Raw genomic sequence first — 16073 nt, 5'->3', positions numbered from 1 at the left:
CTAAATATAGACCACCTAACGCATGCTCCATAGGGATTCAAGGAACCAACAAATACCAAGCGATGTTCCACCGCCTTTCTGATAGCAGAAATCTTTATAACATAACTGAATCTGTGAAAAAATGTTTAGATTTATTAATGAGAAAAATCAGAAGTCCTAATTTGTTTATATTGATTCGTCTTTTCATTGTCTTCTTGTAAGGCGTGAATAGAAAGGAAAAACGTTTGCATAATTTTCCATCTACAGCTCTCTCCATTACATGCATCTTATCTTTACTGATTTTTGTCACGTGCTTCCCTCATCTTCCCATTCCCAGCATGACCACTAGTCTCCTGCTGCACTCCTAGCTCTAGCACTATCTGATTTCTGCGAGGCTTTTGTTACATCATTAAAATCCTGTGGGAGTTAGCAAACAGATGCCCAGCTTATGGACACCAGCTCCCAGCAGTTCGGCAGTGCTTAGCCTGTGTTCCTCCTGGCTTTGGCCCAGCCATCTTGCCTTTGCTGTAGAGGTGCAAGGTGTGCTAGCTGCCAAAGTAGCAGCCTCAGCAGCTCCTTTGAGACACAATGTACAGTCCTGCTCTGGCAGGAGACCTCTGTGTTTGGTACAATCTGCTGTTGGCAAACCCAGGGCACCAAATTCAGCCTTTGTGTTTTGTCACACTGGAAATATATTTGCTCCTGTTAACTACTAGTTGCAACATAGCTAAACATTTTCCCATCAAGTCTGAGGTGGCTGCTGAAGTTCAGTTTTGTTTTCCCCCCATTTCTAGTGTAATTTCAACCTCTGCTTTCCTTTTCCCTCTATGTTGTGAAGTGCTTCCTCTCCTGCTCTCTTTCACCTTCTCACCTTCTCGATTCTAGAGTCCTGATAGCCTGCCCTTTCAGTTCTCCTCTTGCAGAACCAAGTCACCTGCTTTGCTCTTATTTTTCCTTCCCCAGCTGCACTGTGAAAGTCACTACCCAGGCTTCTGAGAGTGGCTTGTGAGCTCTTGTATTTCAGAGGGCTCTGTTAAGCAGCTGTGAAAGTGTTGCTGACTAGGCGTGACGGTTTAGGAAAGACATAGTGGGAGCAGAGCTTCTTCTTCATTCCTGTTTATGTGTTATGCCAGGAGAAGAGAGCTAAATAGAAATAGGTGCTATAGGAGGTAAGAGTTTCTGTAGTGGGGGGACTGATGGTAGGGGCAGCCACCTGAAGAGAAATGCTGTTGTGCCTACAGGGGACTGAGACCAGCAAGCAGAGGAGCTAGCCATGCCTTCACAGCCTCAGCTCTGGTGTGGTGTTTGGCCACTGAACCATTCATTAGCATATTGGAAATCTTAGCATTTGTTTGTTTGTCTTCACTCATATCTTTGGTTTTACAGCTTTTTTTTTTCTGCATTTTTTTCTTTACTATTTTTTTCCTTCTTTTGTTGCTGCTGTTTGGTTCATTTTGTATTTTTTTTTTAAGATTTTATTTTACCTTACTGCTCAACCTTTAAAATATATTTTATTTTATTTTATTTTTCAGACACCTCTTATTGACTCTCACATCCCACATCGTCCTTCTAAAACCATTACACAGGTAACAGGCCATAGGTGTGCTGCTAGATAAATGGAATCAGCTGACCTCGTGCCGTTGTTAATGTGCTAAGTATGAGAGACTTCATATACTTAATATATTGCATTGTACTGTATAAGTAAGCATCTGCACAAGGACTTTTAATTTAGGGAGAAGAGAACTTGTGTTTTGTTTTGCAGAAGGCAGTACAGAGACTGTGGAAAGTTTTAAATGTGTGTGTCTTGGTCCCTTTTTTTCTCCATGATCACCAAGGTTCCTTCAGAAAAGATCCTCAGAGCTGGAAAGATTTTGCGGAATACAATTCTGTCTCGAGCCCCTCACATGATAAGAGATCGTAAATATCATCTGAAGACTTACAGGTGTGTGAGCAGATTGTATAGAGGTCTCTGAATATTTATGCCTGCCATCCTCTGATTTATGATTTATGCCTTACCATGCTTTCAGGTCTCAAAAGGTCTGAAATCATCCTGTGATGCTATTTGAGTCTTGATGTTATGAGTCTTTAATGAGCCTGGTAAATCCTTTCTGAAGTAATTTGACTGGAAATTGAGTCCACAATTCTGAACAGATCATTCACTTACAAAAACTCTTCCAAAGTTAATAGCATAGTTAGCTGGGATATTCTGTGCAATATCGAGTTAAAATGTAGATTCTGTTTTCTTTGTATGTCAGTGAGATGTAATATGAAAGCTCAATTAGATTGTTACCGTACTGATTGCTCCAACATAGTTGCTCTTTGTGAAATTCTGAACATTCACTTAGCGAGAATCATTCCTGATGTAGATTTTCTGCTCTATTCACTCACCTTTTTCAGTGTATGGTCAGGCTTTCTTATCTTCCTGCTGGTGGCAGCACTGTCTTGTTGAAGTGGGATAACAATGGCACTTTTAGAATAACAATCTGACTTTAGGAAGTCAGATTCTATCTACTGTTGGCTTAGGAAATAATCAATTTGTTTTAGTAAGGTTTGAATCAAATACCTTATGCATTATTTGGTGAATATTTAAATAAAATTGGTTTTAAACCTCTGAGTACATCTTTTTCTAAATAGTAAATCAATACGTTGCTGATTCACTTTTAAGATAAGTGCATTGATTTTCCATATTATTGTCCAGAATGTATTTAATATTATATAAGGTATTTGGAGCTTGTGCGGTGATCTGTCATGAGATGGCATGGCTCATTGTTTTAGGACAACAAAAGTGCAAGTATGATATATGCAGACCAGGGCTGGTCCAAACAACTGCAGCATTTTATCTTGTACAGAACTGAGGAAAACTTCTACACTGCTGTCCTTGGGTTTTTAAAATATGGAATTTCAAAGATTAGATTGTATCCAGGTGAGGAAAAGTTTTGTCATCAAAATGGGATGTTAATTGGAAGAGCTAAGCTACATTACAGTAGTTTCAGTAATACCTACTTCATTGATCTCAGAAAGCAAAGCATGAACTGCGGAATCAAGCTGTTTTACATGTCATCGGTTACACATTTTTACGTTTTTGATCACATTGCATGTTTGCTTTTGTTCTGCTGCGTTAGGATGTGTTAAGACAGAGGATTTTACATAGAGACCATAGGGCCCTTTTTTTTTTCCTTCACCCCCCTTCCGCTTTGGGCATTCTGCAGAACTTGGGGCCTGCTGCTGTACACCTTCAAGTCAGTCAGGAGCTGCAAGGTAACCAGCACCTAGCATGAGAGAGCCTCAAACACTGCAGACCTACAAACCAGTGCTCTCAAATACAGTCTAACCAGAGCTTGGTCACAAATTGAGGAACATCCTCATAATATTCACTCTCCCCATAAAGGCTGTTCTGATAGGCAGAGCTATTATAATGTTAAATGATTGTTTGCATGCAGATTGCTGAAAAATTTGAGCTTTCACTATCCAATTATATGCATGGCAGATTTCCTTTGAAATTTGGGTTGAAGGTTGTTGCACCAGTGCTACAGGTTTTGGACCAGCTGTTACGGGCTCGCTCTGATCCTCTGAACGTTGCATTTCCCTAAACATTTGCTGTTCTTTGGAGCAGATTCTCTCAAAACTTAAGTGCCTTCTCTGGTATTTCAAACTTATGGGCATAGATGGTGTCTTTTCTATAATGAGATCTGACTAAAACAGAGTTAAGAGATCACTGTTATTGGTAGATACTGTATGTGATCTCTCTATTGATTAGCACCTTTATCATTCCTTTCTATTCATTTGTCCTTCAGACAATGCTGTGTGGGGACAGAACTTGTTGACTGGATGATGCAGCAAAGTACTTGTGTCCATTCACGAAGTCAAGCTGTTGGCATGTGGCAAGTGTTGCTGGAAGAAGGCGTTCTTAACCATGGTAAGTTAAAGAAATTCAGAGCCTTGAATAAAACTTGGTCAATGTGTCCCATCAGTGTCTCTGTAGATTTCTTTCATGAAAAATATAGGAATCATGAGCCCACATGAAAAGCTACAAATCAACCTCTTCAAAAGTTTGATTTGTGTGCAATATACGTATATGCAATATTTAATTGAATCTTGTTACCAGTATACCTTTATAATTTATGAAAGTATTGAAAAGTCACTGAAATTGCAATATAATAGTTGCAGCTCTAATTAGACTTATTATTACACAGATTTGTGATTACAATCCAAAAGCTGGATATCACCTGAACCAAAACCAAGATATTTGTTGCCATTCTTAAAACTGATCTTCAGGTCAAAAATTTGCAGCATTTGGAAGTGAATATAAGCATTTCTGTTTGCTCAGATCCATAATTTTGGGATGATTTTTAGTGGTTTTTGAATGGTTCCCAAATTCAGCACTCCAAATATCCCACTGCAGAGATCTGAGATTTTATGTTATTTTTCTGATTGTATTTTACATTGCCTCGTGGGTTCCACTTGACAGGATTTACTAGGTAACAGAATGTTATAGCCCTCCAAAGTGCAGCTTTCTAAAGCAATATTCATATCTGAAGCTGTTCGTGTACAGTTTTATGAAGTTCAGAACAGCAGCACTATTACAGTACACATCCAGTCATTGTCTGTTGTGCTTCCCGCATCCCAGGGAGAATCTTCCGTTCTGAGAAGACAGATTGTTTCCACTATTTTCTTTCATAAAGGGCTGTAGCTTACATTCCTGCCTAATACTGTCTTCAATTCCCAGGGGCAAGCTGCTGCAGCTGCATTGCACTATCCAATTCAACACACTAATGTGACTTGCTTGGAAGACCAAGAGTTTGTCTTTTGCTATGTCACAGCCTCTCTGTAGAAGTCTTCTCTTGGAAGACTTACCATTAATCTCTCCACTAAGATACAGGTCAATGAACTTGACTCTGGTATTACATGTTGATGATGCACATTATTGGAACATGATTTTAGATGCTTCTTGGTTTGTTACCATTCAGCCCTGCCTGAAACAGTTAGGGTAAGTTGTTCATGCTAGAGTACAACTCTTAGAAATTATTGATGCAACTATTTTTCCAGTATGAATTGTTTGCTTAAATGAAATGGTTTGAAACAATATGAACTGAAAAAGATCTAGTAAGAAAAACGTATACACATACATACACATCCACAGTGTACATACATAGGAGTGTTCTGGAAAGTATTTGTTGTACGCAGTTGAGAAATGCACCATCCAAGTTATATAATTTAGACATACATAAAAAATAAAGGTTTTTCACACTCTTGAAGTTTCTCAGTAGTTTTCTTTCCCTTCTTCACAAACATATCTGCAGCAGGTACAGTGCTGTGCAGATTTCTATAAGGTTAATTTTAGTGAGGAGAGCGAAGTGTCTGATACGTTCTGTTGTTTTCAGTGGACCAGGAGCACCACTTTCAGGACAAATACTTATTTTATCGATTTTTGGATGATGAGCGTGAAGATGCCCCTTTGCCAACAGAGGAAGAGAAAAAGGAGTGTGATGAAGAGCTACAGGACACTATGCTTCTTCTGTCTCAGATTGGGCCAGATGCTCATATGAGGATGATTCTCAGAAAACCGTAAGCAAATTAGTAAATTAATATTATACATAGGCCTTTCTTGTTACACTGGAAGATGGGAAGGCTACATATGTTGTCAAGCATCCTTTAGCCAGTTATTTCATTTCAGTGCAAGTTTACTCAGCCTCTTAAGTTTGTTAGTCAGTACAAAGTAATTTCCAGTCCTTATTCATGAATTGGAATGTGTATTTAGAATAGACATAAAAGGCTATGAATGTTATCATACCTTGTGGAAAATGCAGCATACGAGCTTTTATTTTATTTCTGAGTAACCCTAAAAGTAAGGTGCAGGTTCCATTAACACCCTCAGTTCTGGTGTGCCATTCAGTTAACTACACTGCTTTCATTTGTTATCAGTGCTTGGATGGTAGGATTGTCAGCACAGCAGGTGCCTTTCAGTTATTCATCAGTGGGAGCCCTTAATTAATTTCATCTTTGGTAAACTTTATTGAATTGATAGAGACTGGACTCTGCCTGTTGTACTTTGCTAGCAAGGTGTGAAATACAGCTCTGTGGGTTTATTTATCTATTCTTGTTGTTATAAAATCTTTTTTTAATAAATGTTTTCTATACCTAGGCCACAGAGGATGTTTGTCTAACCTTTTCATAGCTATCAGATTATGTCTTCTCACTCATCGGTTGGCTAACCATCCTTTCAGCAGTACATTCTAGTCACACTGAACACTCTGCTAAAGCCCTTTTTTACAGGCAGCTTTATAGTGACTTCAAAGCAACCAATATAATCTCTGTTTGACCATCCGTTGAAAGCAATCTCTTTATTATGCAGGTAGTGTTTAGGGGCCACTGAAGACATACTTTACTGCTAATTAAGTGCACTGAGAATAATGAATTACTTAAGGTCATCCTCACTAATGATTTACTTGTAAGGGTCAGACCAAGAAAGGTAAGTACATAAAGCTGAATCCTACTCCTTTTGAGGCCAATGGCAAAGTTTGTCTTTGTTATGGGACAGGTTTGGACCATGGCTGTTACCGAACTCTGGCGACCCTTTTAGTATTGTTCTTGCACGAAAGGAACCTAAACCCGGTCCTGGCCAAATACCACACACAGCATCAATATGATGTGCAGCAAAATGGCGTTTATTGGTAAAAGCTAAAGAAATATATAGTGTTTCTTATCTTCTTGCTAGACTGTTCCAGAAGCTCACGCGGTGCTCCTGGCCAATCATATTGAATCTCCCGCTTCTGACCTGTCACTTCCGACAGGCCATACACGGAGTTGTTGTGCTCCTTATTATGAAAACTAAGAATCTCAACCCCCTGTGTCCACGACACAGGTTCAGCCACTTAGGCGAACCAATAACAAGCATATGGGGAAGGGCCTTTCCGCGTTACAAACCGAGATCCGTGACACGCCTACTACAACATCTCCCCCTCCCCATAAACAATAAGATTTCATCCCGTAACAACGCGACTGCAAACACGACCGCAAAAGATCTTATCCCTAAACTTATCCCTTACCTAGGCTATTTATTGTTAAAACTCTATAACACACGCGCATACATAATATGAATGCCTATTATTATCCTAAAACTTACACAGCCTATGGCTGCGTTCTAGGCTAATTAAATTTCCACGCCTTCACACGCTATAAAACATAATTTCTGTAGCTGTAGTGTAGCGGTTATCACGCTATAACCTACAAAGCAAGGCATGAATAACACTAAGGATGCTATACCTAATTCTCTAAGCTTCCATACAAACCAAGGTCTTGGACCTCTAAACGAAGACAAAGCAGAGTTAAGCAGCGAAAACGCACTCTAAAACTACAATCCCAGATCAATAAATTGTATGTAAAGAGCCTTCCATGATAAAGCTTATGGAATAGCTTTTTTCAAGATAACGATGACAGCCCTCAATAGGATCCCGGTCACCAACTCCCAGCAGGGCAATAACAACTGACTTTCGAGCCATTTCCTGCAAATGGACTCTATGTAGATGACAAGATGCTCCGAGTAGTCAAGCCACCTTGCTCATCTTCCGTGCCACACAAAATGCTGCTCCAGGTGGCACAGATGGTCACTTCAAAGGATGATTCCTGAAGAAATCCTAGTCGAGATCTTCTCCCGGCTAGAACTTCAGGACTTAAGTCTTCCCATCAACAAATCCTGCAAATGAAAGGCTCAAGTCTTGACCTCCATGGCCTAATGCCAATAGAGATCTATAGATACTCTATTCTACAAAACACATATTACACACTATTCAAACCTTCTAACATTACATCAACTCAACATCCTGACATTGATCCGATTGGCTGACCTGCAGACCAATCAAAACAACGCCAAGAATTACTCTTACCAGGTAAGAGTAATTTTATGCTAAAAATGTCTTGAATCCATCTAACACAACTGCCCATTCTTGTTCTGTTTCCATCTGTTCTTGTCCCAGCATTGTCTGTTCAGATCATAAGCTTATTTGCACAGTGACTCAACATACTCCAGGAATACAGGTTAGATGGCACTTATCCAAAACCTCGATGAAGGCACTGAATTTCAGAAAGTTCAATCAGATATTTGTGCTCATAGAAGTTGGTAACACTGCTGTGCCAGAATAGCTTCTCTTTCCTCTGTTTGGTAGAGGTCTAGTCCGGGACAATCCTCGTCACACAAAACACATAGACAAACCAGTCTGGAAGCATGGTGTATATGTAAACTATTATAGTGTCAGTGAAGTGAAGCATTTTCTCCTCACAAAAATATCCTGTGCAGTCTCCACTGAGGAGTGAAAGAGGGCTGTGAGTAGATGCTGGTCATCAGGAGACTGTGAACAGCACCCTGTATGCTGTGACCCTGCATCTCTGTACAGTCTCCTTTGTCTCAGACAGACTGCAGGTTGGATCTTAGAGAATTGCTCCCTTAGGGTACTGTGCTTTTAGCTGCCTACTGCATTGTCTTTCCATCATGACTTTCAGATCAGCCAGCGTAAGTTTACGCTGGCAAGATCAGCGTTGATTATCATCCACACTCCTTGCAGAGTTGAAAAGTTGATATGATGCTGTGAAAAGTATCGCTCTCCCCCCGTGTTGTTACTTGCACAGCATCACCTGAAAGAATATTCATAGGAGATTTTTCATGCGATATGGTGAGAGGAATTGGGTTTTCCCAAGACTGACAGCCATCTGACATCTTTTCCTATCTCTGTCCCTGAAAGTGCCTATTTTTGCTGCCCTTTGCTCTTGGAAACAAGTTTGTACTGTCAGGCACCATATTAACTACTCTTCTGGTATTCAGTTTACATACGTTATGACCCTGTTAGTTGAAAATCTAGTCTGTGCTGAAGTGCATAGAAGCTGCTGAAATCTCTGTGAATCCTCAAAGTCCTGCTAGTTTTGACTGGACACCATTACAGCTGCCAAAAGTTCAAGGAATGGTCAGGTCTTCAGAGACACTAGCTGCAGCTGACCTGAGCAGGACTCACAATTTTTAAACCAACACAGCTGCATTTTGTAGCAGTTACCATTTCTGGAGAGGTTGCAGAACTTTGATAATTACCATGAAAGAAATAAGACAATATTCTTTGATGAGAAGATTACTTTGAGAATTTGATTGTATAATGAAGCTGTTGCTTTGAAAGGTACTTTCTATTGTTCAAAATCTGAAAATCTCTAGCAAAAAGTGTCACTTGTTTTGACAGCTGACTTAAAAAATTCTCTGTTTATTACATTAACTGCAGCATTTTAACTGTCAAACTGTGAAAGAATGTTCTATAGTTTAAAAAACAGAATAGAGCTTAGGGAATTTTTTTTGGCAGGCTCTTGTTGCTATTGAGGGATTTTTTTTTCTCTTTTTTTGAAACACATACACTGTGAATGTGAAAACAGCTTTTTGTGAAGTGGCAAACACAGCTCTCTGTTCCCTTGAGCAAGGAGCGGACCTCGTGCAAGGCATTGTAGAATTAACACAGCTCTCCCTTACAAGCATTTCCATCCTCCAATATGAAAATGCGTGATGAAAATATATTTTTAGTTGATTTTAATAACATTCAGGTGTAGCTAACCTCATGGTTAGCCCTAATTAAATAGCATATTGCTGTACAAAGCTGAACATGGCAATAACAGAAGTCTTTAAGGAGAGTGTGACGTTCGTTGGAAAATGATATTTAACTAAGATGGATTATATTCTGTTGTAATACAACAGTCTACAGTAAATTAGCAGTATGATGGAAACAGTAATTCTCTGTCATATATTCTTGGTGACTTCACGCAGCAAATTTTATTCTCAGCACAGAGTTTGCAAAAAGAGTAAGCAAATTTTAGTGTCACTTGCAGAGGAAAACTGAACAAGATGCAAGGGAGATCTGAACTTAGTAATAAACAACACAAACACATATTTAATAACAACTTAATTACTGCCAGTAATCTGTAGCTTTTTGAAAATGCTGTAAAAAATAAACAAGATCTATTTTCTTGTCTTGAAGAATTTTTATTAAGACGTCATTCTAACTAGCTGTCAGTAATAACCATACTGGATTTCTCCAAAACAACTGTATTATGTTCTGTAATCCTTGATGGGGTTTTCTGACAATGACGTTTAATAAAACGTTATTTGTATGGGTTATACAATCTTTCATGTATCAGTTCAGTGACATTCACAGGTATTATTTGTGACAAGTGGTATTTATGGAGTTAATCAAAGAACACTGATTCAAGTACAAAGATTATATAATTAGCTTCTGTGCTAGAGTAAGTGAACATGCATTCATTTCCACATTCAGATGTAGGTAGTGGGCAAAATTATTCTTGTCTTTGTAGTACTTGCAGGCAAAACTTGTACTCTGGAAAGATATGTTTATTTGACATACAATATTACGGGGCCTCTGATCTTTTCTATTGTTCTTATAATCTGAGAATTTTCTGGTTAATGGTGTAATATGAAGTAATCAATGGTATTGTTTGTATACACAAAGTTTATCGATGGCAGAGTGGCATGTTGTTGTCAACATCCCAGTCACAGAGAAGCTTAGTGTCTCTGACCTTGATAAATTCTCCAAATACTGAACAGTTTTTATTGATCACTTAATACCACCTGAGTTCTCCTGTCCATTAACGCGTAGCCTTGTTTTCTATCTATGCCGTTTATTATCCTGTCTATAACCAGCTATTGCTGTTGAAATATGTCCCCTGCTGAAACTAGGCCTTTACACAGCAGGATCTTACAAATCAACATCAGTGGGTCACCACACAGGTTTTACAGAAGCAGTGATGCCTAATATCTCTCCATGTGATATCTGCAGAAGCAGACGTAAACAGTGGGTACATCCAGTATAGATTGCCAGTCTTCCCTGTGTGCTAACACAGGACACAAATAGACATACTGAAAGAAGAGTGTACCCTGTCTTGATAGAGATCTGATGTAGTTAGACATCATCCATTCATATGCTAATTTCATGCAGGAATTTGTTAATTCAATACGCTATCTTTTCTGTTTTTCAAGACATGCTGGTTTTGCAGGGTTGCAATAAAATTCATGTTGTTACTTCCTGTGGAGAGAACTTTTAAATAAAGTCTTTACCTTGAGTTTCTTACATTTCCAAGGAAAAGTAAATGGTGCTAACTTATCTTTCTTTATTTTATACTTAATTAAGCTGTTACTGCCCCACATAAATCGGTAGGAGTGGCAGCCTTGTAATTTCAAGCCAGATTTAGAAATAGAAAGAATAATTTGAGTCACTAGAGGGCATAGCAGTACCAGATCAGATTCTGTTTCTCCCAAAACAAATTCCATTCTGTACGAAGAAAGGATAATGTGAATTTCATCCAAGACATTTTGTTATAAATTGATCTTTCATCTGGGTAATAATAAGTGCGTGTCATTGGTAAATGAAGAATAGATGAAAAATACAGCTTGCTTGGCAGAGAAGAGGTCAGTTGTCCTTCTATTTTCTATGACTTGTCAGTATTTCTTTCATCCAAAAGAAGTCTCTGTCAAACTTCTTTTGTGGAAAAATGAAATACAGCTGCAAAGTGGTATGACTGCTGGATGCTCTCTCTACATCTCACATGATTTAGTCAGACTCTTGAACCAAGCAATGATTAGACAGAAAAACTGTAGACCACTATATCCAGGATGATTTTCCTGTTCCTCTAGGTGCTGGACTCTCCTGTAGTATTTTGTGAGAAAGGTTTTTTGTTTCAGATCCTTTAGGACTGTCCAGAGATTCATCTGTCTTGTTAATTCTTTGCAGTCCTCAGAACATTTGTCCTTTTTTTAGAAATCAGAAAATTTGCTAGTGTATGGCTCTGCACAGATGCGGTTACTTAAATCACACTGAGAGCCTCATTCCTTGTTGTCCTGTAGGAGGAATATTCCTTTGTTGATGCATGCTTTTTATTCATAGCAGCATCTTGTGTTTTTCAGTGAAAGAAGTTGGAAATACTAAGGTCCTTACCTATGTGGCTGAACAACAGCACTCAGCATTAACTCTGGTGCAGTCATTTGATGTCCTCTGGAATGCGCTGCTTACTCCTGGAATTTGTGCAGCAGAAATTCAGACACTCCTTTACAAAGCGCTACAACTGTCCATTTGCTACAACTGATTAGTGCCACATGTGAAAAATAGTACAGGTCTCACCCAGGGCTTGGGAGTCCTTTTGAAAGGAACAGAGTTTAATATATTATTTCTGATTTATCTGACTGTTTTACATAGAGAACGCTTGATTTCATCAGGAAAGCTGCCGAATCAGGTCTCTGTAAGGTGGTTGCTATGGCTGCTGCTTGGTGTCATTCAGGGGTTTCTTAGTGCTTCTGTTCTCTGTGCATTTCAGTCCTCCATCCAGAACCATCATCTGTCCCTGCAACCAAGGTGAATGAAGTAAAGATGCTTAGGGTCTGTATTGATTTCTTTAGCCATTTGTGCACACCATGTTTGTGACAGAAGTGGATGACAGGCCCTGGTGAGGTGTAGGCCACAGTCAGGGTCACTGGCAGCGCTTCAGTGCTCAGTGGCAGTGAGCTTCAGCAGCTCTGCGGCTTCAGGAAAGGAATGTGTGCTTCAGAGACTTGGTAGAACTGGTAAAGCTGCTGCTCTTCAGACCTAGTGAAAGCATTTTAGGTTGTATGACAGATGCTGGGCACCCCTACAGAGCAGGGTGCTGGAGGTGGCTCTGGACTCTGAATGGCCTATACGTACTCCTGTGTAGCCTTTTTTCTTCTATACTGAAATAAGTTCAGTGTTACTCTACACCAGTTTGGGCAGCAGTATTAAAACTCAATGTATTTTTTTTTTATTTAAATGTGCTATATGTAGCAAAAAATCTGCCTTTTATGAAGGTGTAAAAATGTATAAACAAGTTCCTGTTCCTTTCTTGGCTTGATGTAATACTGATTCTTTTTCTTTACTTCTGCAAAATGCATGGTTTAATTGAGTCATATCCAGCATACAATTATTTTGTGCCTAAAAATGTAACCGACATATTCAATAGACTATACAGTAGCATTATGGGTTGTTTTATACTTCTTTGAAGTTTTTATTTTGGGGGTTTATCACATTTTGCTGTTCTTTTATCTTCTATCTGTAGGCCTGGCCAGAGAAGTGTAGATGATTTAGAAATTATATATGAAGAACTTCTTCACATTAAAGCCTTATCTCATCTTTCTACCACAGTAAGTGTTTTTAAACATACAGCTCATTGTCAAAAGGGAGGTTGAATTTGGGGATTAAAATAGGAGCTCCTTCCACTCTTCCCATTTATATTTTTTTCCATGCAAAGAAGGTGTTCCCACCTGTGAATACCACAGATCTAGATTATCTTTGGGTATTAGCTAAGATGACCTTTGTGTGTTTATGCACAGCTGAGATCTCACTCACCTGTCACAGGTGCCTCTGTCTGGGTCTGTATGAGAGTTTAAATTCAGATACATGGTATATGACCTCACATCTGGGATTGTGGTGCTACTGAATTTCAGCAGAACAGATGTCTGATTTCTGAACTTTAAGAAATCTTGTCTTGAACTGATTAGGAGAAGGAATTAGACAGTACAGTACGGTATACTGTGAAGTGCTGGCTGTTGGAGTTCGGTCCTAGATTGAAGGAAGCCTCATTACATGCATTCCCTCTGAGTGGGCAAGAACAGTACAATGAAGCAAAAATGAATTACATGCAGAAAATACATGGAGGAGAGAATAGAACTGTTTGAAGTCTCACCAGCAGTCACACACTGTGTAAGCAACTGAAACAAGCTAAACAACACTTGGTAGCAGAAAGCTTTGAGTGCTTTCAGAAAAAGGAAGCCAGTCAAAAAGTAGATTTATTTTCGATAATAGCTTCTTTGGAAGCTCTTGATGATTGTTATAATTTTCTGCTTACTTGGACAGATGGAGCTAATTATGGAACTGCATTATAGATAGTACTCTGTGCAAAAATATAACATATGAGCAATGTTTTTCAAACGAAATATACACCCAGAATTGGTAACTGAACTAAGAGGGAACAGCGAGCCAAAATACTTAAGCATCTTTGGGATGTGGAAGAGAAGGTAATTAAAGAAAATTTTCAGTTAGAGCTAAAAATGGTGCATTTTAAATCAAACAAAAGAAGCTGCCCAAGATAATCAAAATACAGAGAGTGGAGAACACTATTGATGCTACAGACATAACCAAGGCAAAAAAAAAAAGTCTTAAACGCAACATATTCCCACATCAGAAGAAATTCAGATTTGAGGTCAGAATTCAGAGCAAGAAATACGGCAAATGATATGGACCTCAATAAATACTTGACATTTTGAAGAAGTGCAAAAAATGTGGTTCTTATATGTTTCTATTAAGAATCTGGAAATTGCGGCTTATTATTTGTCTCATATAGTAAAGCAGAAGACAGAAATCACTTCTAGCTTGGAGAAATCCTTTAGAGGATCAATAGACAACATTGCTCCCATGAACTGGAAGATTAATGGTCAATCAGCTTGAAAGCAATTGAATGCTTATTCATTTTAAGCAAGGCATAATTCCTAAAATAATAACTTTTCCAGGTAATCTACAGGCAGCAGGAAGTAAAATGGATAAAAATCAAGTTCCATGGACTAATCCCAGCTAGAGAAGCCTGTGAACTTAATGTATCAATGAAAAACAATTATGTAACACAGTGTTAAAAACAAATCAAATTCTTGGCTTCATCAAGAGGATTCATTCACTGCTGAGACAAGTGATTGAAATAACTGAGAAGACATCTGGGGATATATATGGAATGTGAAAGCTTTCTACGGTGTGCAGAACATTGCTGGTGGCATAATTCCTGACCGTATTCAAGCTTCTTTGCCTTCAGGCACAGGATATAAAAGAGTTGTTAGCTTAATAGTTACAGAAATAACAGGCCTGCAAGTGTGATCATTTGTCAGTGTTCTAATAAAGAATGTCCGAACAACTCTCTCTATCCCTCTTCTTACACGTAGTGCAAACAAGGACTGCTTTGCACAGTCTGTCAGGAAGGAGCTCTGGGAGAGAGAGCTGGTGTGGAATGTTTATGCTTAGTGCCCAAGCAAGGGTTTGGTGCAGGCCTTTAGGACATCCGACCCTAAATTTGTCTACTCATCTTAAGAGATACAGCCACTATGTTGTCATCTGGATTGTGCCCAGAATTTGAGGGTTCCTGCCCAGATTTTTTGTAATGGCCTGAAGATTATCCATCTCCAAATATAACTGTTCTCAGATTAAACGTGTGGGAGAAGAGTGTGAGAAAACAGCGCTACTTAAATAGATGTTGGAGCCAGCTTTTGATTTGTATTTGGTACTTTGAAGTTATCTAATAGTGTTTCTGAAATACAGCTTATCTCCAGCTGATATTCTCTGAAAATAAGAATCCTTCTGCCTGGAAATTGGCCTCAAAGTCAGTGGAGATTTGTGGTTGTGTGGAGAGAGAACTTAAACACACAGAAACACTCAGGATAATGTGAGCTTCGCAGTGCTGCTGTTACTTTGTGAAAATAATGCTAGCCGTGTTTATGTGAGAAAAAGCAGTTTCAAACAGCAGCTTTCACACTAGGGACAACTTCTCAGTTAATCAGAGTCTATCACACCAGAGCAATACAAAGCCAAAGAAGAACAGGCGGATGTCAAGTGCAGCATCACGTTCTGCAGTTCCTGGAGGAGATGTTGAGCTGGACGTTTTGTCTGTTCGGGCCAGAGAGGGGTCTTAGCAGGTCCCGGATGGCTATGCCTCACAGCTCGACACAGCAGAAGTGGCCAAATTAAATCCAATTTGATTTTGCAGGGAAGAACAGGTGTACTGCAGAGCCCCATGGAGTAACTGCCAATTGCTAGCAATCTTCTTTAATAGATTAGCTATTACTGGTTAAATTTTTCCATCATGTTAATTGTTAATATGGTTTTATGTGTATTTATATGAAGAAAGATGTGGATAACTATCTTAAGAGTGCCCTTTCCTGAGTCATTTGCAGGGGGTAAACACAGAGCTTGTGAAATGAAGCCAATCAGTAGGGAACAGGACCCTGAGAGGAGCAGGCCACAATCTGACTGTGTGACTGAATAAGTGCTGAACAATGCAGAGGAAAGAGT

General features: G+C 39.1%; 1 protein-coding gene across 7 annotated transcripts in view; it reads left to right on the top strand.

The window, feature by feature from the left end:
- Positions 1–16073, top strand: part of RAPGEF4 (Rap guanine nucleotide exchange factor 4) — a 151588-nt gene that overhangs the window by 91574 nt on the left and 43941 nt on the right. For 6 of the 7 annotated variants that reach the window (XR_002439452.1, XM_021399330.1, XM_021399333.1 and 3 more), the window contains 5 exons: positions 1512–1565; positions 1815–1921; positions 3774–3895; positions 5361–5544; positions 13081–13165. Coding sequence is in view for 6 of the 7 variants with exons in the window: in XM_021399330.1 (XP_021255005.1) it covers positions 1512–1565; positions 1815–1921; positions 3774–3895; positions 5361–5544; positions 13081–13165 (552 nt within the window). In the remaining variant the exon portion in view is untranslated. Of the gene's footprint in view, positions 1–933; positions 1149–1511; positions 1566–1814; positions 1922–3773; positions 3896–5360; positions 5545–13080; positions 13166–16073 lie in introns of those variants that run through there. The other variant, XM_021399335.1, reaches the window with a different exon arrangement.

This window comes from Numida meleagris, chromosome 5 (genome assembly GCF_002078875.1).
Source record: "Numida meleagris isolate 19003 breed g44 Domestic line chromosome 5, NumMel1.0, whole genome shotgun sequence".
Classification (NCBI taxonomy): Eukaryota; Metazoa; Chordata; class Aves; order Galliformes; family Numididae; genus Numida; species Numida meleagris.
This window is presented reverse-complemented; position numbering and strand designations above follow the sequence as displayed.